The 24,542-nt window shown below is 44.9% G+C and overlaps 1 protein-coding gene and 2 long non-coding RNA genes across 12 annotated transcripts in view; 1 reads left to right on the forward strand and 2 right to left on the reverse strand.

Annotated features, from left to right (window-relative positions):
* The window catches only part of COL16A1 (collagen type XVI alpha 1 chain), a 123,672-nt gene that overhangs the window by 82,117 nt on the left and 17,013 nt on the right, over nt 1-24,542 (forward strand). For 2 of the 9 annotated variants that reach the window (XM_083453070.1, XM_083453077.1), the window contains exons 37-56: nt 432-500; nt 592-645; nt 3,103-3,129; nt 3,791-3,856; nt 4,038-4,091; nt 4,217-4,270; nt 6,400-6,453; nt 6,775-6,810; nt 7,555-7,668; nt 8,996-9,031; nt 11,955-12,038; nt 12,242-12,277; nt 12,873-12,917; nt 16,459-16,512; nt 17,233-17,286; nt 17,877-17,930; nt 18,187-18,231; nt 18,797-18,850; nt 22,802-22,837; nt 23,822-23,884. In XM_083453070.1, the coding sequence (XP_083309196.1) occupies nt 432-500; nt 592-645; nt 3,103-3,129; nt 3,791-3,856; nt 4,038-4,091; nt 4,217-4,270; nt 6,400-6,453; nt 6,775-6,810; nt 7,555-7,668; nt 8,996-9,031; nt 11,955-12,038; nt 12,242-12,277; nt 12,873-12,917; nt 16,459-16,512; nt 17,233-17,286; nt 17,877-17,930; nt 18,187-18,231; nt 18,797-18,850; nt 22,802-22,837; nt 23,822-23,884 (1,089 nt within the window). The remainder of the gene's footprint in view (nt 1-431; nt 501-591; nt 646-3,102; nt 3,130-3,790; nt 3,857-4,037; nt 4,092-4,216; nt 4,271-6,399; nt 6,454-6,774; nt 6,811-7,554; nt 7,669-8,995; nt 9,032-11,954; nt 12,039-12,241; nt 12,278-12,872; nt 12,918-16,458; nt 16,513-17,232; nt 17,287-17,876; nt 17,931-18,186; nt 18,232-18,796; nt 18,851-22,801; nt 22,838-23,821; nt 23,885-24,542) is intronic. The other 7 variants (XM_083453072.1, XM_083453078.1, XM_083453071.1 and 4 more) reach the window with 6 other exon arrangements.
* On the reverse strand, nt 1,660-3,903 carry LOC310683333. The gene is made up of 3 exons (XR_014514369.1): nt 3,777-3,903; nt 2,622-2,678; nt 1,660-1,928 (listed from the first exon to the last, which is right to left on the reverse strand). It is a non-coding gene; the product is annotated as an uncharacterized lncRNA (long non-coding RNA).
* LOC310683328 overlaps nt 9,811-24,542 on the reverse strand; it is a 35,271-nt gene continuing 20,539 nt past the window's right edge. The window contains exons 3-4 of one of the 2 annotated variants that reach the window (XR_014514364.1): nt 14,840-14,958; nt 9,811-12,018 (exon numbers count right to left, since the gene is read on the reverse strand). This is a non-coding gene — a long non-coding RNA (uncharacterized lncRNA). The remainder of the gene's footprint in view (nt 12,019-14,839; nt 14,959-24,542) is intronic. The other variant, XR_014514363.1, reaches the window with a different exon arrangement.

The raw sequence follows: 24,542 nt of genomic DNA on the forward strand, positions 1-24,542 counted from the left end.
AGAAATGGCATCTAATAGCCTTCATGGCTGTGGTGGGTTCATCTTTAATTTCTTATTCATTACCAGTGAGCTGTTGCATCGAATGAATGATGAAACAGATAAAATATCAGTGCAGTGACATGTACTCCTATTCCAAGGTGAACCTCAGTAGAAAACTGCTTTAATTCTGTGCTGCTCACAGCGCCATTTCGCTGAGGATAGAATTACTGGTTTGCACCCTGCAGCAACTATCCCATATTCCATTGCATTAATATAGGAGCGTGGGAGACACTGCGTTTGCAAAGTATACTTTATATCCCACAATATCTGTGCAAGATATTAGAAAACTCCAGCATAGATTGTGTTGGGCCTTAACCATGTTTTAGAGCAAATTCCGCCATTAACATCAGAATGTCGTCAGCTTGGATGTAATATTGCTCTTTTCCCTATAGGGCTCCCCGGGTCTTAAAGGTGCCATAGGACCCACTGGACCACCAGGTGCCAGTGTTACTGGCCCACCAGTAAGTGCCGTTGCTTTGTAGCTCCGGAAATCTTACAACCAACCAGCGCCTTGTGCTTTCTGACTCTTGCTGTCCTGATATTTTCCTCTAGGGCCGAGAAGGCCAGCAGGGCCTCCCGGGAGTTCCTGGATCTGATGGTTCAAAGGTGGGCACGCTGTGTGCTTTGAAAGAAGACTTATCTGAAAACTAAAATGATCCTGTTTAATCATCTGGCTGCACCAGGTTCTTAATTACCCGTGAACCACTCACTTCTGACAATCCCACTGCTGGCAAAAACCTGCAGTGGCCTTGAAAGCCTTAAAACAAAAGGAACTTGATAGGCCTGTCAGATGCACCATGCCATGGCTGCTACCTGGATGGAATCCAATCAGAGAAAGATTCCTCCCTTTCTTAAAAATGCCCAGGTGCCAGATCCACCCTTCCTTTAGAGACAAACTTCTGCTTGTCACTTCCCTAGAAAACATGGATCTGAGAGGTTTTCCGTTTGTCCCATGTTTCTAGGGACAGGTCTGAACGGTTTTTCATTTGTCTCACCACTTTCCCCAGGAAAAGCCTATGTTTGCTGCTGAATTGTAACAATCCACAGCAAAAACTGATTGACATTTGCTCTGATTCAGTAGTAAACAGCAGGTTTTCCCAGGGAAAAGCATTGGGACAAGCAGAAATGTGTGGGCGAGCCCTCAGTGCCTTCTTTAATATTGAAGAGGGGCTTGTGCCGCTAAGAATTCGCTCATGCTGCTTCTCACCTTCTTGGATGCTCTGTGAAAAATTGGCAGAGTGATGCCCCTGAGTGCTGCTGGCCCTTTGCCCGCCTCGAGGCCACAGCACTTGCCTGACCCCACTCTCTTTAGAAGCAGGCTCTGAAACGAAAGTGTTGAAAGCCTGAATTTTGAAGCTTTGGATCCAGCTTTGGCATGACTAATGTGTGGATGTTTCGTGTAAACACTTCATTTCCACCCCAAAATAAGACTGACTAAAGATGACTGAAGCGGCTGAGGGTCAAAGAGCGAAGCATGCAGCACAGGACATGCTTTCTCGTTTGCAAAGCAGAGATGATTGTTCACGCCGTGGAGGTTTGGAAATCTGCAGTGCAAATGCTCAGCGCTGCTCTAATGACGAGCGGTGCCTCAAAGGCCAACATATGGCGCTGAAAAATAAATTGGATTTGGGGTGCATACTTTTCTTTAATAACTCCCAATGTTAGCAAGAGAGATAAAGGGGGTTATTAATTATGCGCGCCTCTTTTGAGGGAAGACCTTCAATTATTCAATAGGAGCCACTGTGCGCAGCCTTCAAAGATCTGTTCCGTGGTCCTTGGTGTTCTCAAGTCGTTCCGATTGAATTTAGCATGTCACTCAACTTGTTTATCAGTGCAGTAATGCTGTTATCATGTCGGGTGGAAGGCAAGGGTGGGCCGTGCCACAGATGCTGGGGGCGGGGAGTATATAGTTCAGTGGTAGAGCATCTGCCTTGGATGAAGAAGGTCCAAATTTCAATTCCCCATGGCATATCCAGGTGCGGCTAGGAGAGACGCCTTGCCTGAAACCCCAGAGAGCCACTACCAGTCAGTGCAGACAGTAGTGAGCAAAATGGACTTCTGACTTTGTATAAGGCAGCTTCCCATATTCCTTCTCCACTCCTACACCACTGCCTGAGAAAGATTCCACAGCAGAGTTTGGACCTGAGATACTTCCAGTCTCAAAGCCTGGCACCATTCAAATGCACGTGTACACCCACCTATAGCCCCCTCTTCACCACTGCAAAGCTGTTTCCCAATCAGCTGGGCACTGGTGGGGCAGACTGCTGGGAGGGGAGGTTTAAACCTCCCTTCCCAGTGATTCTCTCTCTGCCCTTCAAGCTGGTTGGAAAATGCTGAGCAGCAAAAAAAGAGAAAGGAGAATTGCTCCTTTGGGAGTCACAGCTTCAAAGCATGCCAGGCACCTTGAGGTAGTAGTTCCTGGTGGAACTGGCTTCCCTCACTTTTCTTAGTGGGAAAGGTGAGATGCAAGGAAAGACTTGGGGAACTGCTACTTCAAGGTAACCCAGGTGAGGAAAACCTTTAGGAACCTGCACTCCAGGCATCTTAAGGAGGTGGATCCTGATGGAGCCAGCTTCTCTTACCATTTCAGTTGGTCCTGGCAGTGATCATCAAGTGCTTCAGAAGATTCCTAGGAAGAGCTGTAGGGAACACAGAGGAATTTGTTTGTTTGTTTGTTTTTACTTGAAGCCACTGCCACACAAAAAAGGTAGGCAGCTGGCAGGCCAGTTGAAAAGGCTTCAGGAGCTAATTCTGGCTAATTCATGTTACTCCACATGATTTCTGAGCAACAGTGGAGTACTCTAAAAGTGGGCAAGGGATTAGAGGGGAAAGGGGTTCCAGACAGTGGGACGTCAGAAGTCATGAAGACTGGAGTGAAAGAAGCAGGCCAAAGAGAGCTGATCAAAGCAGCTTGCAGGTGTGCTTCTTTGCACATCTGAGAAGCAAATGGGAACATGTAATCACTCTGCACATGTGTGCACATGTGTGCTTATGTGTGCTATTGCCAGCAGCACGCTTCTCCAAATATCTGACTCTTCTTTCTCTTCCTTTCTTTTTCTCTAGGGTGAAAAGGGAGCCAGAGGAGAGAAGGTGGGTCAGCCTCCTTCTCCATCCCAAATTTTCCAACACTTAAGTTCCTTTTGGTGTCTTTCTACACCATCAGCATCTTATACAACAAATACCTGCTGTTTTGTCATGTGCTGCACACAATTCTCCCAGTTCTTATCTTTCTGGGGATGCAATGCACTGGCTGAGAGAAGCACAGCGCATCTTTGAGTAATCCAACATAAGGAGGAGCCAGAAACACCCTGCCATTCCTTGTTCATGTGGACCAGAAGTGTTACTTTGGGAATAACAACCCATGACTCTTGATTAAATGTCTCATTCCAGAGCCCCTAAGAACAGAAGAAGAGTCCTGCTGGTTGAAACCAAAGGCTTATCTATTCTTCTCCCACAATGGCCAAGCAGATGCCTCTGGGAAGCCCACAAGCCATACATGAGCTGGCATAGCTCAACCAGTAGAGCATGGGATTCTTACTCTCAGGGTTGTGGGTTTGAGCCCCACATTGGGCAAAATATTCCTGCATTGCAGGGGGTTGGACTAGATGATGCTTATGGTCCCTTCCTACTCTACAAATTCTATGATTCCATTGGCACAGTAGCCTTCTCCAGTAGGAAAGGATCCCTGTGCTCCCACTCCTTGGTCCCCAGATGTCTCTCCTCCTTACCCTCCTCACCTTTATCTTCTCAGGGAGATTCTGGTGAGTGCAGCTGCCAGCCCGGCCCTCGCGTGGACTCAAGCAACATTGGTCTTCCGGTAAGCGTCACTACATGCTCCTGCTGCCCCCAAGGCCTTGGGGATTCGCTGCCAGGCTGGATGATGGTTCAAGCCACCTGTGCTCCCCCATTCTCCGCTCAACGCCTTTGCTGCTCCGGAGGCTGGAACGCCCATGTCCTGCTTGGCCTTTGCTAAACGCTCTCCCCTTTTGGACCCGCAGGGTGCCCCAGGACTGTGGATCGGGACTTCCTGGCAGCCTCAGCCGGGCCCTCAGGTGTGTGGGTGTGTGTATGTGCATGCTTGCTCCTCTGTGCGTAGCAACCTTGGCTCCTTTCTCCCCATCGCCCGCCCCGTAGCTCTCTTAACCTCTTCCTCTCTCTTTCTTTGTGGTGTTAACAGGGACCGCCAGGTGTTCCAGGCCCTCCAGGCCCACCAGGAGCTCCTGGGAGGCAGGTAAGTGGTAGGAGAGCGATATACCCCAGCATCCTGCAGACAAGAACAGGTATGCATTGACAGTGCCAGCTCCTGTATTCTTTGTGGTGGGGGAGTGGATAAGGCACAGCATTAGTGGACTCAGTTACCCTGGAAGAGACAGGGCTTCCAAGCCCAGAATTCACTCCCACTGCCCCTGACTTCCTTGGTTGTGCAGTGCACAGGAAGAGCAGCAGCTCTGCTTAGATGGGGACCCTGTCCTGGTGCTGTGTGTTGTGCTAAGCAAATGAGTTGTGTTGTGTCCCAACACAATTGTGATGGCCCTTGTGGTCTCTTCCAACTCTATGATTCTATGATTCTATGTGTCTGTGAGCCAGTGTGCTGCCCTCAGCAGTTCTCACCGCACCCTCATGGAAATGACCTGGAATGCTAAAAAGCTTTGGGAAGGTGGAGAAGTCCAGCAAGAGTCCCAATGCCATGACCCTTTTCTTGCTGGGCCATCCCTGTGTTGGTTGATCAAGAGCAGGAGGCAGAAATTGCTCTCCAAAAGCAACACTATACCTGTTTGTTCTATATGTTGTCCTGGCAAAGGGGAGCCCTCGGTACCACTTGGATGGAGAACCAGTTCACAACATTTCCTTTCCTGCCCTTCCTCCCCTCCCAGAATACAGGTATCAGTGTGGGGTGATGAGTCTAGTTCCTCCACCCCAACTAAACATAACAGCAGAGGCTTGTTTTGACTTAAGACACATTGATTGGTTACAGAACAGAGAACTGTGGCAATGTTCCACATGGCACATGTACAACTGATGTATTCCCGTCTTATAGAACTTTTCATTCTAAAGGGCATCTAGATCTTAGGCATGCCTCCCCATCCCCTCCTCACAATTGTTGGCTGCAAGAACAAAAGGTGTGCCTTCTAGAGGTGGGGAGAATACCATGCAAGCGTTATGAGTCCTGATCTAAGTTGCAGAAAATCACACCCACCCATGATACTTCTCCTAAGCCTTCACACCCCCAGCCCTTATCTTTATCTTATCTTTCTTTAAGTCTTGTTTCATCTTCTTGGATGCTCACCAGATTTCTATGGGTTCCCATTTATCTCTGAGATTCATCTTCTTGACTGCCACTGCTTCTGTCGGTGATATCCACAAGGGTGTTTTTCTTTCCAGAATATTTCTGTATTTCCTCCATACATTGTACAGGCTTCTTCTTATTACATGATTGAAGAAGGCCTTATGTGGTTTTGCTTTGCCATGGGGGAGAAATTTGATTCAGTTCACATTTAAAAGTGAGTCTATCAAATTTGCACTTTCCAAAACAATATGAGAACCAAAAAAGCATGCAAAAGTGTGTTTATTAGGAGAAATTTGAAATGAAATGCTAAAAAAAATTCATTAGCATTTTTAAAAGGAAATTGCTACAGAAATGTGGAGAACTGAATTTAAAGGCTCATCCAGACTTCTGCTTGTTCCACTGTTCCCCGCCCCCCAGGAAAGCCTACTCTCTAGCACTGAATCAGAGCAAACATCAATCGGGTTTTTCATGAATTGACATTTGCTCTGAATAAGTGCCAAAGAGCAGGTTTTCCCTGGGAAAGGAGTGGAAGAAGTGGAAAACTGCTCGCACCCATGCTTTCTAGGTGTGGGGTTGTGGAAGTGGGGATGAGCCCTAAGACTGGAAAAGCCAGGAACTAAGAGAACTGAAATTGACAGATTTTTCCATCCCTAGTGGGGATGAAGAGCCATGCTGGGGACTTAGGGGAGCTCAAAGGGAAGAAACAGGGTTCATCACATCACTAGATCTCTCAGGTCAGAGAGAAGAATAGGGAAGTCCTGACTTGGTGGTGACAGTCACCAGCAGACTGTCAATGATTGGTTGTTACCCTGATGAAGAAGGTGCATAGGAGGCTGCCAACCAATGGAGAGGCCAGTCTAGGAGCCAGTTAGGGCTTGAGGAATAGGTAAAGGAGTTGGAAAGACACAGTGAGGGATGTTCTGGCATGGAAGGCAGGTATCGTAGGTCCCAAGTTCTGGTGCTTTTGAGGTGCCAACATCTTGCAGCAAAAGCCCTTTGAGATAGCAAAGATCACTTCAGGAGGCAACAGCTGGGAAGCACTCAAAATATTCAAAGTTTCTCCTTGCCTTTAGGGCATCCCAGGACACAATGGCTTGCCGGGACTGCCTGGGCCGGTGGGAGACTTGGTAGGTACAGGACTGCAGTGTCCGCCTTTTCCTGCCCTCGCTCAGGCCTGTGCTTAGTGCTGCCCCCTTTTGCTCAGCTCTTCCCCAAGCCTCCTCCATCACCCCACCAAGGAGAAGTGCAGAAGAGGTGCAAACTAGAAGCTATGTTTTTATCAAAAGCAGCGACCAGGAGGCTGCTGGAGGGAATCTGTTAGGTGTTTATGCTGCTTTTGGCACAATTCCCTAGAAGCTCATGGCTCCGATAAAAAAGAAAAGGAAGATGGCTCTGTTTTATCTCTGCATTTTTTTCTCTCTTTCCTCCTTCCCATCTCCCCATTGCAGGGACCACTGGCTGCTGAGAGCATGGCTGTCCTCAAGGTAAGGCAAAAAGGACCTCTGGCTGGCTTTTGCTCTGGTGTGAGCGACAGAATGTGAGACGGCAGCAAAAGCTGTCCTCTCAAGAAAAGGTTAGAAAGTCACCTGCCCAAGGTGTTTCTGTGTTTAGATGGAGGGCTGGACTGCAGCAGTGATTCAGTAAGCCATGGTGTGTGGGGCATTCTTCAGGTGATCCTAGAGACTGTGATAAAATAATTTTTGATGTTTTAATTATTTATTGTATTTGTTTATGTTTTTTATTTTATGTCTTTATTTTACTTTATTTTGAGTGCCACCCTGGACAACTTTCCAAGGAAGGGTGGCATAATAACAATAACAACAGCAGTGGCAACGGCAGTAACAATAATAATAGAAAATACCAGAATCACTTGCCACAGCAAATGGTGACAAACTCCAACAGAATTGTGCTGAGTGCACAGAGCAACAGGGAAAACGAGGCAATTATTAGGAAGGCGTTGCCACATTTGCAGATGCTCCATCTTTCTGAGATGCTAGTCAGTGAAAGTGCTTCTGCAACAAACCCCAGTGCAGAAATGACACAGACTGTCCTGCCAGTATCCTTCTCACCAGAGCTGGCAGGATTCCTCCACTCCTCGTTACTTGTGCATCATTCACAATACAAATAGTACATCATTTAATACAAATGTTGACAATTAATGTTGGAAAGGCAGCAGGCAGTGCTGGAATGTTCTGCTTCTCACCCTCTTTTTCTTCTTCCCTTGCCAGAACATTTGTGGAGACTGTGCTAACATACAAGCTTCCCAAGTCCCCGGCGCAACCAAAGGCGAAAAGGGTGACCAAGGCATGCCGGGAGCCCCTGGCATAGATAATTGTGCACGGGTGAGTAGCCAGTCAGGCTTTGGTCAGATTCAGATTCCTGTAGCTGGGCTTGAAGAGCACAGTAAATCAGACTGTGAAATCAGTGACCTTGCAATAGCACGAATCTATAACAGCCCATTCTGCCAAGATGATGTGACACATTTGTGCATCTTAGTAAGTGATGGGAAATACTAAAAACTCAGGACACACGAACATTTGAGAGCCAGATTTTTTTTTAAAAAAGTTATGTTTATTGATTATAAAACAATTCTGAAGGCATGAAACACACATATATCCAATACAAACATTTCATCTCAGAATGTAATATACAAATGTGTAATATGGTTCACCGTCAAAATAATTCTGCCAAATCTTTCACAACAAATCATTACAAGATCTGTCCATCCAGAGTTTCCACCTCTGCTATTTCTTTCCCAATAATTATATTGATCACTGCCCAGATTTTATTTTTCCATTATCTAACCACTAGAGTTTCTTCCTTTTTTCTGTCTACTGGCAATTCTTAACGTTTTGGGAGGTGATATATGTTAAATGTGATAAATTCAGGGTGGTTTTGTTTGTTTGTTTGTTTTACTGTCGGAGAGCTCAAATATCAGAAAGTGACTTTTTCCTCAATGTAATGAAATCCTTCCCTCATTCCCATAATAAACCAGTAAATGTTGGCAAAGATTGCATGAGAGCCCCAAAATATGCTTGCAGAGGGAAATGCTTTCTGGTGCTGTCTTGCTCAATTTCAACAAATCACAGAAATGCCTTTGGTCAACATGCCAACATACAGTCCTATGTAGAGTCCCATTTTTATATACAGAAGGGGGTTGTGACTGTGTGATCAAGTGGCCCCTCACATCCCCCACCACCACCACCTATGCTTTGGACTTCCTGTTTGCATGAGAGCTGCACAGATAGAGCTCACTGCATCAGTCATGGGATTCAGGTTGACATGTTAGGCTCCACCTGTAGGGGTTCCTATGAAAGTGATATAGGCCCAACACAAGGACATTGGGCATGACCAGGAGTAGGGCAATCATACATATTTTGCCTTACTTGCCAGCACCTTTCCAGGCATGACCCAGAACTGACATAAGCAGCTCCAATAGCTGGGTTTTATTGGATTACACCTACCAAATGCCACTCATGGTCCAAGATTGATTCCACTGAAATATTGCAAGGGGTTCTGGGGTGCACTAATCAGGTCACCCACTGCTTCATTGGCATCCTTTGAAAATATGGCTGCTCACGTGTTTCTGGCAAGTGCTGAGCTGTAATGGTAAGTCATACTACAAACTCTGGGTAAGAAATTAAATTTCTGCATCTCTTCTGCTTTCAGTGCTTTGCTCTTTACCCCAGAGCAGAAGAGGCTCGGGTGAGTAAAACTCTTGGCTGAGTATCTATGGAGAGGGAATCATGGAAAAGATAAAAGCCTAAAATATGCTATGAGTTAACTAATCAATAGTACCTTTCTTCCACCCAGTGGTATGCAAAAAGTGTCCTCATCAGCACATGCTATTTGCACTAAGGGTTCATCATCAGCCAAGTGAGGGAGACCAAGTTCTGTGTCCTCTTGATCATCATGTTCTCACTAGCAGTGCTGTACAGGTATATATATGCCTGCAGCAAAATGCCAGTCTATACTGATACAATTTGAGACCCTTTTGCCCTATACTATCCTTGATCCAAGACACTTCACTCTTCAGCTCAAGTTGCTGAGACTTCAGGTTCAGCAAAGCTTAGGGGAAGCTTAGGGGATTCTGAAGATATGTGTATTTCACATCATTCCTTGATCTCTAAAGGTACCTTGAGTAGATTATTATGGTGAGCTAAAATCCGACGGTAATTCCAGAAAGTCAGTTGTTGTGCCTTTCGCGGGAGAAATACCATGGCAGAACCATGGCTTGGCATAAATGTGCAAGGATGCAGGTTCCTCTGAGGAGGAGATTGCAGCTACCCTTCCTCTCCATGGTTGTTTTGCTGCTAAGCCATGGCCTGGACAGACCATGGGCTGTAGCTAAGAATAAACCTATGAAGAGAGCTTAACCACAAGCCCAGGTTTGGGTAGTTCAGTGTGGTGCACTAGCAAAAATAATTGCGTAGCAAGGTCCTAGACACTCCCTGGATGTTGGAATAAAGACACATGAAACAGTATTTTGGGTTAATGGGTGAAAAAGGCCACAACTTTATTGGTTACAGAATGTGAGTGCTATTGGCTTAGGCATTGGAAACCACACAACTATATCTGACTCCTGCCCATCCTCAGGAAGCCTTGGAAGGGTTAACCACCAGTAGGGGGAGTCCAGGGTCACTGCTAGGGGTCATGCCATGGCCCTAGCCCCCTGTCTGGGGTTTCAGACAGAAACCACACCTCTCAGATTCCTTTAATGGAATACCCTTGAAAAGGGGGCGAGTCCTTGGCCGCGGGCAGTTTAAATAGCCCGCGCCATGCCCCCAGACTCTCCGGATTGGACAGCCAGGTATGACATGGCTGAGGACCCCCCAATGGCGCAGAGGCTATCCCGCTCCGTGCGCGTGGATGGCGCTTGCTCCCAGCCTGCAACGTCATTTCCCTGGGAACCAGAAATGGCTCTGTGGAGGAGAAAACCAGGCCAATAAAGGAAACTCATCCAGTTAACAAGCAGAATCAAAGGCAGTATTATTGTATCTGAATAGTATACAAATAATTAAGGGATGGGTGGAATCAATAAAAAGTATCTAACCACTAAAAATCTAAGCAAGCACACCAAACCAGATGGATTGTCTCTCCTCTGGGCGCCAAGGGGAGGGGCTGTCAAATAGCAAATGCAGCTTGGAACAGTGCGGTTGGGCAGTTTCAACTGGGTATTGGGTATTTTACCTGGGTATTGGGCAGTTTTACCTGGGTATTGGGGAAAATAAGAAATCACCATGGCCCTGTTCTGTGATCCTGTTCAGAATCAAGGACCTTTGCAACTTTATTTGTCCTTTTTGAAAAATGGTGGAGATGCAATGATATATTACCCACTTTAGAATGAGTCTAAATATAGAAGTATTTTGTCTGTAGTCAACAGTGCATGCAAATAGGCAGCCCAAAACAGCTGCTACACTGATTTAATCTTCTATGGGACTGTGGGTTCTGGAAAATGTAAGTTCCCTAGCCCAGTGCCAGTTCACTGATCTGTTCTGATGGGAATTCTGGCATTCAAGTTGGGTCTTGTTCCAAAGGGAAATGGATCCGAAAGTCTGAGTTGGCTCCTCCTTGAGGCTGCAACCCTATATGCACTTAGCCTGGAATAAGTCCCATTGAACTCAGTGGAACTTACTTCTGGGTGAACATGCCTAGGATTGAACTGTAAATTATGCAATCTTAGGTCTGGCAATGACCAATTTTACTGCATGGTCATCACTGCTCAGCTTACTGAGATTTCTCTCTAGAAGCTGTTTTCTTGAAATAAGTCCAAATAGATGTTCATTGGTGGTGGGGTTGTGTGAAAATCCAGGACTATTGGACTGAAGCAAGTAGCATAAACAGAGAGCTCATTCTCATGACCTATGTCTTAAATATTTTTTTTCCCTGTTTGTCTATTAAAAAAAAATCTGGAAGAGAACAAAGAGCACATCAGGAATTTTTTACCAGTTGAATCACAACTACCAGAACTGCAAACAGCAAAAGGTCTTGTGGCACCTTAAAGAATATCAAATTTAATTATGGCACAAGGTTTCATGGACCATGGGATTGAGCCACAATCCTGAACTGGTAAACATATATATCACAGGACAGGGGAAGGAATGTGTAGGAGTGAATTCAGAGGGAATTGAAATGCAAGAACAACAAAGAGCGACAATTATCTGAAAGCAAAATAGTTACAGTGACTGATTAACAAGGTGGGACCACTGCCTTCTTAACTGGACAATGTAACTATTATGTTTTCAGGTAATTGCATCCTTTGTTACTTGCACTTTATTTCCCTCTGAACTCATTCCTGTGCTTTTTCACTCATTCATATTTGCATGTATATATGCTTGCCAGTTCAGGCTTACACTTAGTGCAATGGATGGAATGTGGCCTTCAAAAGCTATTTATTCATAATAGATTTGTTAGCTCTTAAAGTGCCATGTAACATTTTGTTGTTCTTCCTTCAACAGACCAGCATGGCTATCCTTCTGGCAATTGCAAGGATCACGTTAGCTTGTAAACTGAAAGCTGCTGGAAGTCCTCCTCCAGTAGATGCCGTTCTTTGTTTGGAAACTGCTGGCATCCTTTAACTGCGTAGAAAGGTTGGGATTGACTCAATGCATCTTGTCTTCCCTTCCAGGGCGATAGTAGCAATGACCAAGATTGTGCTGGAGGTCCCGGCCATCCTGGAATCCCTGGATTACCTGGAGAGAGGGGGGAACAGGTAATGTCACCCGATGCTTGATGTTTTAATTATGTTTTTAGATATGCTGTAAGCCACCCAGAGTGGCTAGGGAAACCCAGCCAGATGGGTGGGGTATAAATAAATTATTGTTATTACTATTAAGACACCAAGGAGCCACAATGCTGCCACAGTATCCTGAGTTTAGGAATTATAATTTTCTCTTTGCTTCTCCTTCTGTGCAGGGCCTACCAGGCCCAAGAGGACCTCCTGGACCAATTGTGAGTACATCAGCTTCTGCTTTTTTGTTTCCATTTTCAATAAAGATTTTTAGCCTGCCCTTCTGGTGCATGTGCACCATTCACAATTTGCAATTTGCAACAATTTAAAATCACAATGCAAATGCTTTTGTTTCCTCCCTCAAGCCTTTGACCTTTGCAGCATCCTTTTCACCACAAGCTGAAACCTGTCCAAAGAGCCAGAGAAAGAAAATGCATTTAAATATAACCTTCCTCTTTTGTGCCTGGTCCATGGTGTATATTTGGCCTTTTACATCCAGGCTGTGAGCAGCTGCTCATTGTGTTTAATACAAGTTCCGACCAAAAGGGCTCAAATTGCATTGGGGAGAAGGAAGGGATAGGCAGGTCTCTGTATTCTAAGATAGCCTTGCTTTGGGGAAATACGGCGATGGATTCATTTGGAAAGGTGAGTCCATCACACTGGTGCTGCGATGGGAGAAATTAAGTCCTGCTTGTGTCAGGAAAGCCCTGTCCATTCAAGCCAAATCTCTGCTTTCAGTTTCCTCTATCTTCACCCACCTTCCCTAGCCTAGCCAATGTGATTGCCAAGGTATGATTTCACTGTTTCTTCCCATAGGGCCCCCCAGGTTTTCCTGGAACGCCTGGCGCACCTGGATTACCTGTAAGAACCCAGTATAGCACGTGCTCTGTGCAGTCCTTTGTCGCCGCCGCTTGTTTGGCTTCTCATCCCTCCTCCTCCTCCCTCCTACTCCAGGCTCTGTATCTAATAGCACAGCCAACCTCCCATGCACACTTGGTCACGTGATCTAACCCCCGCCCCCATATAGTCAAGTTGCCTGATAAAGGCCCATCTTCTGTAGATGTGGATCAGCAGGACTGGAAGGCTTTCCAACCTTTTGGCAATGTGGGAATCATCTAATCTGGGATTCATCCTAGCCCCCAAACTGGTTAATCAGGGTCATTCTGTGGTCTTCCCTCAGCCCCATACAAGCATATTCTAAAACCTTCCAGAGTTCCAGCTGTGAAGGGACATCTTCACTTCTACCAAATGCTGAGAAAGCTTGATAGATCTAGTCACATTTCTGCCCACAAAGATTATGCATAGAATGGATTCCCACAGTTCACTTTTCTCTCAGTGCATAGCTTGTCCAACAGTTGTTGGCTGTGGAGTTCATTGTGAGTTGAATCCCTTCAGATGAAGTGGTTCCACTTGACTGTGAACCCATGACAGATAAACGCTGGGAAAATGTCAAGGTACAAGAAAGGAGATTCCAACTGGAACATACACAAAAACTTCCTGACAGGAAGAGCTGTTCAACAGTGGAATGGTCTCCCTCAGGAGGTTGTGGACTCTCCTTCCTTAGAGGTTTTTAAGCAGAGGTTGGATGGCCATCTGTCATGGACGCTTTTGCTGAGATTCCTGCATCGCAGGTGGTTGGGCTAGATGACTCTTGGGTCCCTTCCAACTCTAAGATTCTATGATTCCACTCCAAAATGAAACCGCCTTCCTTCTGTGTCGTGTATGTAAATTGTGTTTCTGGTTCTTGAAATCCTCATTCCACCCTCTCCCGACCACCACCATCACCATTGTTAATTCCTTAATCTCATCCCTCAGCACCTCATCCCACTAATGGCACTGTAACTCCCACAGTCTGTGTGATTAATTGCTATGCGGCGTGGCCCTGTGCTGGTGTCAACAGTGTGTCCAGTGAAAACCATCACTGCCCAGCACCGCCATGTAACCCGAACTAACCCCACATTGTTAGCAGCACCAGGGGAGCCTCCCCGCTCTTGTGGGTCACATGACAATGAATAGAGAAGTCATTCTCATATTCCATGTTGTGTAGCTCTGTCAGTTAGATACAACACCCAGTTAAGGGCTGCTTGTGACACAGTGCCTTCTGAATAAAAGGTAACTGCTGGAGTGACTCCCATTGACCAGATAAATGAGCTGATGAGTTGTATGTACAGCCAGCTGCTACTCCTGACAATTCTGTAAACTAAAAATGATACTCCATTTGCTAAATATTCCACTGCAAGTTCCTAGCAATGATGGATGAATGAGTTGTAATCTGTGGAGAATTCTGCCTGCGTCTTGGGATTTCTGTTCAGAAGTGAAGCCCAGGTTTGCTCCGTTCACCTTCAGTCTCTCCAGATCTTAAATGGAATAGGATGGACTCCGGCTGAAACCCTTCTCTCCACAGTGGCTTGTAAGGGAAATAGTAACCCCTCCATCCCACAGTCATAGTCAAGAGGTGCCCATGTTTCCTCATGTATTTTCCCATCACTTTCCTTATTGCAAAAAGTCTGGCCTTTGAGGGAAGCCGGTTTGTTGCACAAGAGCTCCAAATTAACTTAGATTGCACAACCTGAATTTGCTAGTGTGTGGTGGAATCCCTCCTCAAAGCAGAAACAGTCTAGAAGTGCCCTAGAACACATCCACTGACTAGAGTTATTTCCATAGGCTCAAAATGAATTTCCTAATAAATGATCTCCTGTGCCATTTGGGGTTTTCCTCTTTTTTGTGCTTAGGCTTTCTGTGTCGGGCTACTTCTTATGCTGGGGCTGCAAAAATGGGCCCACCTTTCAGCCTGTCTTACAGTTCACTTCCTTGGTTGCTTTGAGAGACTGCTTCCTCCTGTGTCTTGGGCATCATGTGTGGTGATGGTTGCCCACTGCTAGTGGTGGAGGGAGCACAGCAGCTGAAAGCAGGAGAAGGAAGAGTTATATAGTTACATCACGGAGGGACAAGGTGGGGGCCTGTTTTTTTCCACCGACTTTATTTTCTTTGGGGGTGCAGCTGTTAAAGAAGTTTATCTGAATGACTTTAGATATCCAAAATATTTAGAATGAGAGCACCACAAAAAATAGAAGGCAAATTTTCTGCAAGCAACTACTTGTAAGAATTCTGGCAAGACTCTCATAAGGAATGGGGAAACAACCCCCCCCCCCACACACACACCTTGCTCAATTTTGGGCAACAATTCAACAAAAGTTAATCAGTATCCACTGGGATTTAATTCATCACACAAATATCAACCTGATCCCATGCTTGCTTACACAAAAGTAACCCTCACTGAGTTAATTGAGATTCAGGACTAAAGAATAGGGTTGCAAACTAAAATTGATTTCATTTTTACCCCAATGGAATTTAGTCAAAACAACTTGGGCTGGATTGTGTCCTCCTCCTGATCCTATTGGACGATACCATGGTTGGAGATTGGGATTGGATTTAAGCAGATTTTTGTAGCTCTTGCAGAGGTAGTTTTAAAAAGCACAAAAGAACAACAGGATAAGATGAAGATACTGATTTCTCTAGAATCCTCAAAATGGCAATGCTGGAAATGTGACAGGTCAACCAAACTGTTGCTGGGAATCGCAGGTGGGGAGGATGCTATTGCACTCACGTTTAGCTTGCTGGTTTCTCACAGGCATCTGGTTGGCTACTGTGCAAACAGGATGCTAGACCTGATGGACCATTAGCCTGTTCCAGCAGGCTCTTTTTGCATGTTTGTGTTATTAAAGCTTCTCCAGCTGTTTTACTGTGCAACACACGCTACTGTGCACATTCACCAAATTGTCCAAGATGCCTTTTGCAGAGCACAAAGAAATCCAGTCAGTTGACTCTTTTGCCATGATATCATTTCTGGAAGAATTTTTTTGTGGGAAGGGTTGGGGGTGTCCATAGTACTTTCCCTTTGAAAGAGTATCAAGGTAAGCCCCTTCACTTGGACTTGAAGGTAGGTGTGTGTGCGTGTGAAAATTCTGCCATACAGATAACACACAGATCATGCAGCAAGGTTCTCCTTGACTGGCCCTTTTCTAGATCAGCATCTTCAGATGTGGGAAGAAATACTGTTATAAGCACTGCCGTTCCAAAACTTTGTTCAATGCATTATCAATAATATCTTATTGGTCCGGTTTCTTAAAAGAAGAGCCATCTGTGGAGAACTGAATGCCAAACAATCTTAACAAGAGGTAAAGCTTTCCAAGCAACAGTAGCCAGATGAAGGTGGTATCTGATTGCCTCAAGGCCACTCAATACTTGTGTCACCGGGCTCTCATTTCTGCAATCCATTCTCCATTCAACCCCACCCTGCTATATGGCTTAGAGCACCCTCCCACCCACCCACACCAAATGCAATTAAATGAAAAGGGGACAGAAAATGTGAAACACCCCTTTTTTGTATTTCTTCCCAAAGGGTCTCCAGGGTGAACGTGGATCACCTGGCCCTCCTGGATCCAAGGGAGAATCGGTGAGTAATGGACCCTGCTTCTAAACTCCAGAAGAGCTACAAAACATGCAAGGGACTTGTCGATCTAGACTAGCCCTCCCTCCCCAACCTGGTGCCCTTTACATTTTTTGACTACAAGTCCCATCAGCCCCATGCCAGCATAGCGGTAGTAGTCCAAAACATCTGGTGAAGGTCTAGAACACCTTTCATCTAGATGTCTTAGATGGATAGATGCTGTTAACCCTAGTTGAGATCGTCTTTGTGTCATCATGGGGCTGAGTGGCTGAAGCAAATAGTAGCAGGTGGTTTCAGCAGGAAACTGAGTTACTAAGACAGCCAGAGACATTTTTAGTGCATATAATGGACAATCCAATATTTTGATGACTATTTTCTCTCAATGAATGGAAACAAAAATCTGTTATCTAAGGTGATGCCCTCTATATAGATTGTCTAGATCTGGAGAGATTTCCTTGACACTTACCCAAGACCAGCATATTACCTTCTTCAATAATAATTTGTAATAACTACCATCTTTTAGGTAACTTACAATTAAGATTAGAGGATGCATTCATTTCTGACTTTTTAACACTCAGCCAGGATTCTTGGAATGGAGTTTGCAGCATGACAACAATGATCAGGGTCTTCAAGAATGCATGGAAGCAATTTGTCTGGCACAGTGATGGTTGTCTGAGACCACAAGACTATTGTGTGTTGATGCTTTTCCAACATCCTTTTCCACAGGGTCCCCCAGGTCAGCCTGGATATCCTGGCTCAATGGGTCCTCCTGGGCTACCTGTAAGTATGGCATGCAAAGGGAAGGATGGAATGGCAAATTAGGCAGGCAGAGAAAAGGTGGAGGGAGGATGGGAAAGGTTTGGCTCCCTTGCTGGGTGGGGAGGGCCTCAGGTGTGCCGCCACACAAAATCTATTTTGGTGGTGCAGGAAAAAACAGATATAACAGGTCAGCCAGGCCCACACGTCACAAAGCAGAAGTCCGCAGGAGAGCTGAAATGCCTTAGGCAAAAACAGGCTCAAGCACATTGTATTTAGTCAGTTTTTGCTATCCAAAATTCACTTTTATATTTTTTTTGCTTTTAAATAATTTTACAGCATACCCTGCTGAGGACCCTCTTGGATTTTTAAAGATTTAAGGTGTAAATTATCAAACTTGTAAAGTTAATATTTAATGTTCTCCATAGTAAAAATTCCCATGTTTGTTTTGTTTTGATTCAGAATTTGAAAATTCAAAATGTAAGGTTTAAAGTTCTGAACGTAATGGGGGGGGGGGGGAATCACTGGAAAAGTTGACTGTCCTGCTCAGTTAATCCAGTATCATGCGATGACAAGTCTTTTCCTTTCTCCTTCCCTACCTAACCTACTACCAGGGTGCTAAAGGAGAACGAGGATATGTGGGGTCATCTGGAGAGAAAGGGGAATCGGTAAGCGCCTGTCTTCTCCTGCCTGACCATGCCTGCATGATCCTCAGGCCCTTCCTTGAGGTTAGGTGGATAATAACTGGGAGGTGAGCCTTTTCAGCTGGGGCACTGCGCTCTGGGACATGCTCACCAATGAGGCTCGCTTTGGTACCTACTCTTACAGCCTTCTTGAACTTGGCAAATATCTTCCTCAACCTAGCCTCATTCCCTGGATTGTTACAGTATAAATGTATCCTCTGTCTTCCCTTTGTTTCTTTAGGGTCCTCCAGGCTTAGATGGTCCTGCAGGGCCCCCTGGACCAGCGGTAAGCTCACAGCTGAGTTGTATGGATGCTCTTAAATAGCCAATCAAACTTTTATCGGTGGGCACCTGGTGTCACATACAGTGAGCCTGGACTTTTGCCAGCAAATTGCCAGCAAATTGGACCACATTAGAAAGAATTGTTGTTAATTAAATTTCAGTGGCACCTTGTGAAAGACCAAATTTTGCCCCCTCCCCAATCTTTCACCTTCTGATCTATTTACTACATCAGTAGTTCCCAGTTGGTGGTCTGTGGGGGGGTCAGTGACACTATTCACATAACAAAAGCTACCATAGAGATAACAATATTTTCAAAAGTAAGAATTGGGTTTAAAAAACAAGGAGTCCTCAGTACTTAGCTAATTGGGAACCATGGCATCATGTCATAATTGCAATGCCCTGCGGTGACCAGAACCGATCATGCTGCCCTAAATCTGCCTCTGCTGAAGAGGTACAACCCAGACACAGGTTTAGCCATCCCAGCAAGAACTAGGTCAGCAATAGGTTTGATGCAGGGAGCTCCTTGAGAGGAGTGTGTCCCCCTCATCTTTGTTTTCTCCGTACATCAGGGTCCAAGAGGAGAACGAGGACTGCCGGGCAGCACAGGAGAAAAAGGCGATCAGGTGAGTTGTTCCTGTATTAGGATTCTTCTAGTTTAGTAGCGGCCAAGATATTTGGCAAGTGGGCCACAGGTCAAGCCCAGTGTGCCACCTTGCTGTACTCTAGCACACTTATGCTTTCTTCTTCTTCTTTCTTTGGCGATCACTCGAAGCCGAGTAAGATTGTCTTCCATGAACACGGTCTTAACAGTGAGTCCTTAAGTGACTGTGGAGGCCAATTCTGGATCCACGTGTCCTTCCCGCGTGGGAGTTGATCACGATGAGGGTTTGTCAATCGTGCCTTCCTCTTAGCTCATTTCTCCTTTCCACCCTGAGTTTGTGCTTCTTCAAAGCCCATGACACCTTTGGTAAAAGTTGTTCTCCAGTTGGAACACTCACATGCCAGTGTTTCCTAGTTATCAGCGCTTATACTACATTTTTCCCCCGATTTGCCTTGAGAGAGCCTTTAAACCTCTTTTGTTGTTTACCAGTATTTCACTTTCCATTCTTGAGTTGGGACTAGAGTAGTTGCTTTGGAAGATGACAATCAGGCATCCAAACAACATGACCAGTCCAACAAAGTTGATGTTGAAGAATCATTGCTTTGACACTGGTAATCTTTGTTTCTTCCAGTACACTGACATTAGTTCGTCTGTCTTCCCAAGTGATGTGTACAATTCTCCAAATTGATGGAATCTTTCAAGGAGTTGGAGATGGCATTTATAAGTGGTCCATGTTTCAGAGGTGTACAGTAAAGTTGGTAGTACAATAGCTTTTTAAAAAAGCATTTTGGTTTCCCTACAAGTGTCCCGGTCCTCAAACACTCTGCATTTAAATCTGGATAAAGCTGCACTTGCAGAGTTCAGGTGATGCTGGATTTCGGTACTGATGTCAGCCCTTGTGGAAAGATAACTGCCCAGGTAGGAAAAGTGATCAACACTTACCAGAGTTACACCATTAAGTTAGATTTGTGGTGCTGCAGAGGTTGTTTTGTGCTTTGTTGGTGCAGCACTTTGGTTTTTGGATATTGAGCAATAGACCAAGTTTTCCATAAGCTTCTGCAAAGATACTTAGGATTGTTTGGAGGTCATCCTCTGAGTGTGCACACACTACGTTGTCATCAGTATACTGAAGCTCTATGACAGAAGTTATGGTTAAAGAACTTAACATCTGTTCGATATGATTTCTATGTTGATGGGGAGTCTCCCTTTGACAATGTGTAGAATCATGGTGATGAAGATAATAAATGGAGTTGGGGTGATAACACATGCCTGTTTAACGCCTGATCCCACTGTGAATGGTTCACTTTGAGAGCCATTGTTATTTGTGATTGTTGCCGTCATGTTATTGTGGAGGAGCTGAAGGATGTTTACAAATTTATCTGGGCTGCTGATTTTCAGAAGGACAGTTCACAGAGCAGTACAATTTACAGTGTCGAAGGCCTTAGTCAGGTCTTCCATTTTTAATATTTTGAAAGGGTATGCTTAACTTTGAGACATTTAGGAGACACTGCTGTAAAAGATGGAAAAACTTACCCAGGGAGAGCCATTCTTTCCTCCCTGAAGCCTTTTTGCTAAACAGTTTAAGACCTTCTGTTGGAGTCCAACAGCATTTGCAGAGCCACAGATTCCACCATCCCTCTAGAGGTTGTGCTACTCTTCCACTCTCTGGTGGGGTGGGGGTGGCAGCAAAAACAGACTTAATGCAATCTGAGAAGAAATGGACACACCCACACCTGGGAAAATACAAAATGGCCATTATTGGATGATGGCATTCTGTGGATATCCTATTTTAAAAAGCAAGTGAACAAACAAGCAATTCCATACTTTGCATGCTTAGTTTGAAAGTACTTAGAGTAGCTGCAAAAGAATTTTCCTCCTTGTATTGTGAGGCAAGTAAGGACAAAGCATGTCAAACTGCTACCAGACAGTGCTGTGCTAGCTTAAACACTCCCTTCTGCTATGTAGAGTTTCCCCAATCTGGGATTTCCAACCAATGTGTCTGTTAAAGCTTGGAATCCTGTTTCTTCTTGGGGGGTAATTGATCACCTGGCTTGTTTGCTGTTTCTTTGCCAGCCAAACTCCTGCTGGGAGAGAGACAATATCCTGCTGTTCATCCTTTCTGCCCTGTTACCTGCCTTGGCTCAGAAAAAAAATAATGAAATGGTGGTGGATGCCTTGGAAGGGGTTTTCATCCATCCCAGATTAGCTGGCGTGTCAAGGTGAAGCAGGCTTAAAGCCAGAGGGAGGCGACCATCTATGCCATCCCCTCTCCCCACCACCACTTGTATGGGGAATGAAAAAGAGCTGCCTAACATTAATATTTATTTGCTTATGTATTATTTATTTATATTAAACATGCTTCCAGACTTTCCATAAAAATGGCCAAGGCAGCTAACACCATTAAAATGACATAAGTAAAATACAGCATAATGACAAGGAGCAAACGCAGCAGATTAAAAAAAAAAAAAACCAACCCGAACAGAACAAAAGAGGTTTTTTTAAAAGCCTTCATTATTTCTCTGCATCTCCTGCCTCTGCCCCAACTTTTATAGGCTAGGCAAAAACTATACCAAACAGCACAGTGAGTAACCATAGTTGGAATGTCAACTCCAAAATTAGTCACAAATTGTATAATTGCCACTTCTACAGCCTGACCTCTTTTTATAAGGCGCTTAGGGCACCATACCTTGGCATTCCCTGGTTTAGGAAGTCATTTGCATCAACCCTGTGAGGTAGACGTGGCTGAGACTGGACCAAATCCATTTTTGTGCCTGAGTGGTGAGGATTTGAACCAGTCCGTTCAGAGTTTTGATCTTTGCAGAGTAAAATGACTTCCATACCTCTTCCATATCTCACTGTGGGGAGCCAGTGTGGTGTAGTGGTTAGGAGCGGTGGACTCGTCTGAAAGAATATGCAAAAATGGAATGTTAATAAGTGGAAAGTTAAAGCTATAATATATTAAGATCAAGATTAAGATAAAGGCAAAGAGGGAAAGGATTTGCTGAATAAATAAATTGAATTGGAATACAAAGAGGGGAGGTGTGGGGAGGTCTGAGAAACAAGCAAATGCAAGATATGTCATGAAGGATTGAACTGTTTTTAATTGTTTTTTACTTTTGTATTTTTCTTTTTTATTTTTATTTTTGTGAAAATCTCAATAAAATATTATTATAAGAGCGGTGGACTCATAATCTGGTGAACCGGGTTTGTGTCTCCGCTCCTCCACATGCCGCTGCTGGGTGACCTTGCGCTAGTCACACTTCTCTGAAGTCTCTCAGCCCCACTCACCCCATAGAGTGTTTGTTGTGGTGGAGGAAGGCAAAGGAGAATGTCAGCCGCTTTGAGACTCCTTCGGGTAGTGATAAAGCGGGATATCAAATCCAAACTCTTCTTCTTCTTCTTCTTAAATGAATGCAGTTGGGGAAAATGACACTCTTCTCCCTTTAAGTGTTTTGACACATAAGCCATCCTTCCAAAGAGCTCAAAGCATCTGCCAAGGTGGGTCTCTCCTGAGGCATTTTAAATCAGGGTACGTCCCAGGTCACCTTCCTTAGCTTCAGATACCCCTTTTGGTATTTAGATCAGGGGTAGCCAATCTTCTTTCCTTCTGAAGGCCACATTCTTGGGCAACCTTCTGGCAGCTGTGTGACAGTAGTGGGCAAGGCCAGGGTAGAAAGCCCTTATATGTGTACACAACTCCCCCCCCCCCAAGAGGTTTAGCAATAGGTCTCACAGTTGAAGGACACGCATTGCAGCCAGGAGCAGATAATGTTATGGGCTTGGCTTAGGAAGAGTACCGAAGGTCTGATGCCCCCCTAGGCTACAGCATGGCCTTCAGTGCCATTAAGCCACTGTCTCCAAACCTGCAGCCCCAGAGGTTTCCCTGCAAAAAATGTGACTCTACTCAAGTACCTATTTGGTCCACTCTGCTGTGGCTTTACTTGTGGTTGATCAGCATTTCCTTTCTTCCCAGGGATTTCAAGGTCAACCTGGTTTCCCAGGACCACCTGTAAGTATTGCACATCTCAAAGGAGTTTTTAGATTCTGGAGCACTGGGTGTGCTGGAACAGCACCGTGAAAAAGCAGGAGACCCACAGCCCTCCCCCCTTCCTCCCTGGGGATTTGGATGAGAGTTTGTGGTTATCTTTAACAGAGCAGAATCCTGAAATAAATCCAATTAAGGGGGAAGGATCTTTAGTCCTGTTTCAAGAAGGCAATCAAGATGTAAGAAAAACAAAAGCGAAACCAGCCTTTTGTCTGATTATTACAGAGGGATTTTGCTGGGATGATGGGTTTTCAGGAGCAGATGAGAGAAGCTTACAGGCAATGGCTGGCAGAGGGTCACCACAGAGATCAGAAACATTTCAAATGGTGTGTGAAAACTATCCCAAAACTGCTTTCTCGGCCCCTTTTTGTAAAACAGGAATTGAAGGGCTATATCAGGAATCTTAACATTTGGGAGCTTTAAGCATAGTGGAGGTGTCGGCTCCTTTTCAAAAGCAAACTATCAAGCAAAAGGCAGGGCGGTCTGCGTGTGCTGCCAATTTAGCATAAGTGCAGAAGAAGCCCTGAAACGTGGCGCCGGAATTCAGCTTCCTGAGAATCTCAGTTTATATATTCTTAAAAGCATATTTCTAGTGCTTACGGTTGCAAAAATGCACATGAGCAATGCCTGTTGAAATCTCAGAAGCCAAAGGGGTGATCGGATAAGATTTTGAGCAGGCGGGGAGGGGCAGGAGGCAGCTCCAGCGCCTTGGCCTCTTCCTCGTTATAAATTATGCAATGAAATGGAAATTATGCAAATTTGCTTAATCTGGATAATTTATACATGCTGCAGAATTCAGCTCTTTTTAGTATAGAATTTTAATTTTTTCCTGTTTAGCACAAAACAGCCACTTTGGCCTGACTTCAGCTTTCCTCTCAAATGAAGCTTGTTTATAGACTCTAAAGCCAAACGGCTTCTCAAAACTATCTGTTGCTTTTTGCTTATTAGGGCCCGCCAGGCTTCCCAGGGAAAGCAGGACCACCTGGACCTCCAGGGCCTCCAGCAGAGAAGGTGAGTAGGGGAAATAATAGTAATAATAATAGTAGTAATAATAATAATAGTATTAATGATAATTTATTTATTTATTCCCCGCCCATCTGGCTGGGTTTCCCCAGCCACTCTGGGTGGCTCCCAGCAAAATATTAAAAATAGAATCAAACATAAAAAAACTTCCCTAAACATGTAAAACATGGCTGCACACCACCCCAGTCTCTGAGTGGTGCGAGATTCCAGGGGTTCCAGGCACTTACCTAGGATCTGTGTTTCCTTTTGGGAATGCGGCACAGTGGAGACTGTGGTGTCTTTATGATAAATGGTTTATTTACACATATATACAACTTGAGTCTATAATAGAGGGGTTCACAGCATCAACAGCACTAGTGGGGTCTTGCTTCTCCCACAGCTGCAGCCTTGGATTCAAGCAAAAATTAGGCATGATTCTGACTCTCTGTCTTCCCAGCCTGCTGCTTCGTTTCTAGCCTTTAGCTCACGTAACTCTTAACTCTGGCATTTGTCTTTCTAACTGCGAGCTGCTTCCTTTGTTACCTTAACGTCCCATACTTAGCCTGGTTATTTCAGGAATTGAATCCCTGCCAGATCCAGGAATTAAAAGTGTCCTGGCATACATAATATTGAAAGGATGGAAGGAATGAGTCTCACTTTGCCTGTT

This window comes from Podarcis tiliguerta, assembly GCF_965153285.1.
Source record: "Podarcis tiliguerta genome assembly, chromosome: 8".
In the NCBI taxonomy this organism is placed as follows: domain Eukaryota; kingdom Metazoa; phylum Chordata; class Lepidosauria; order Squamata; family Lacertidae; genus Podarcis; species Podarcis tiliguerta.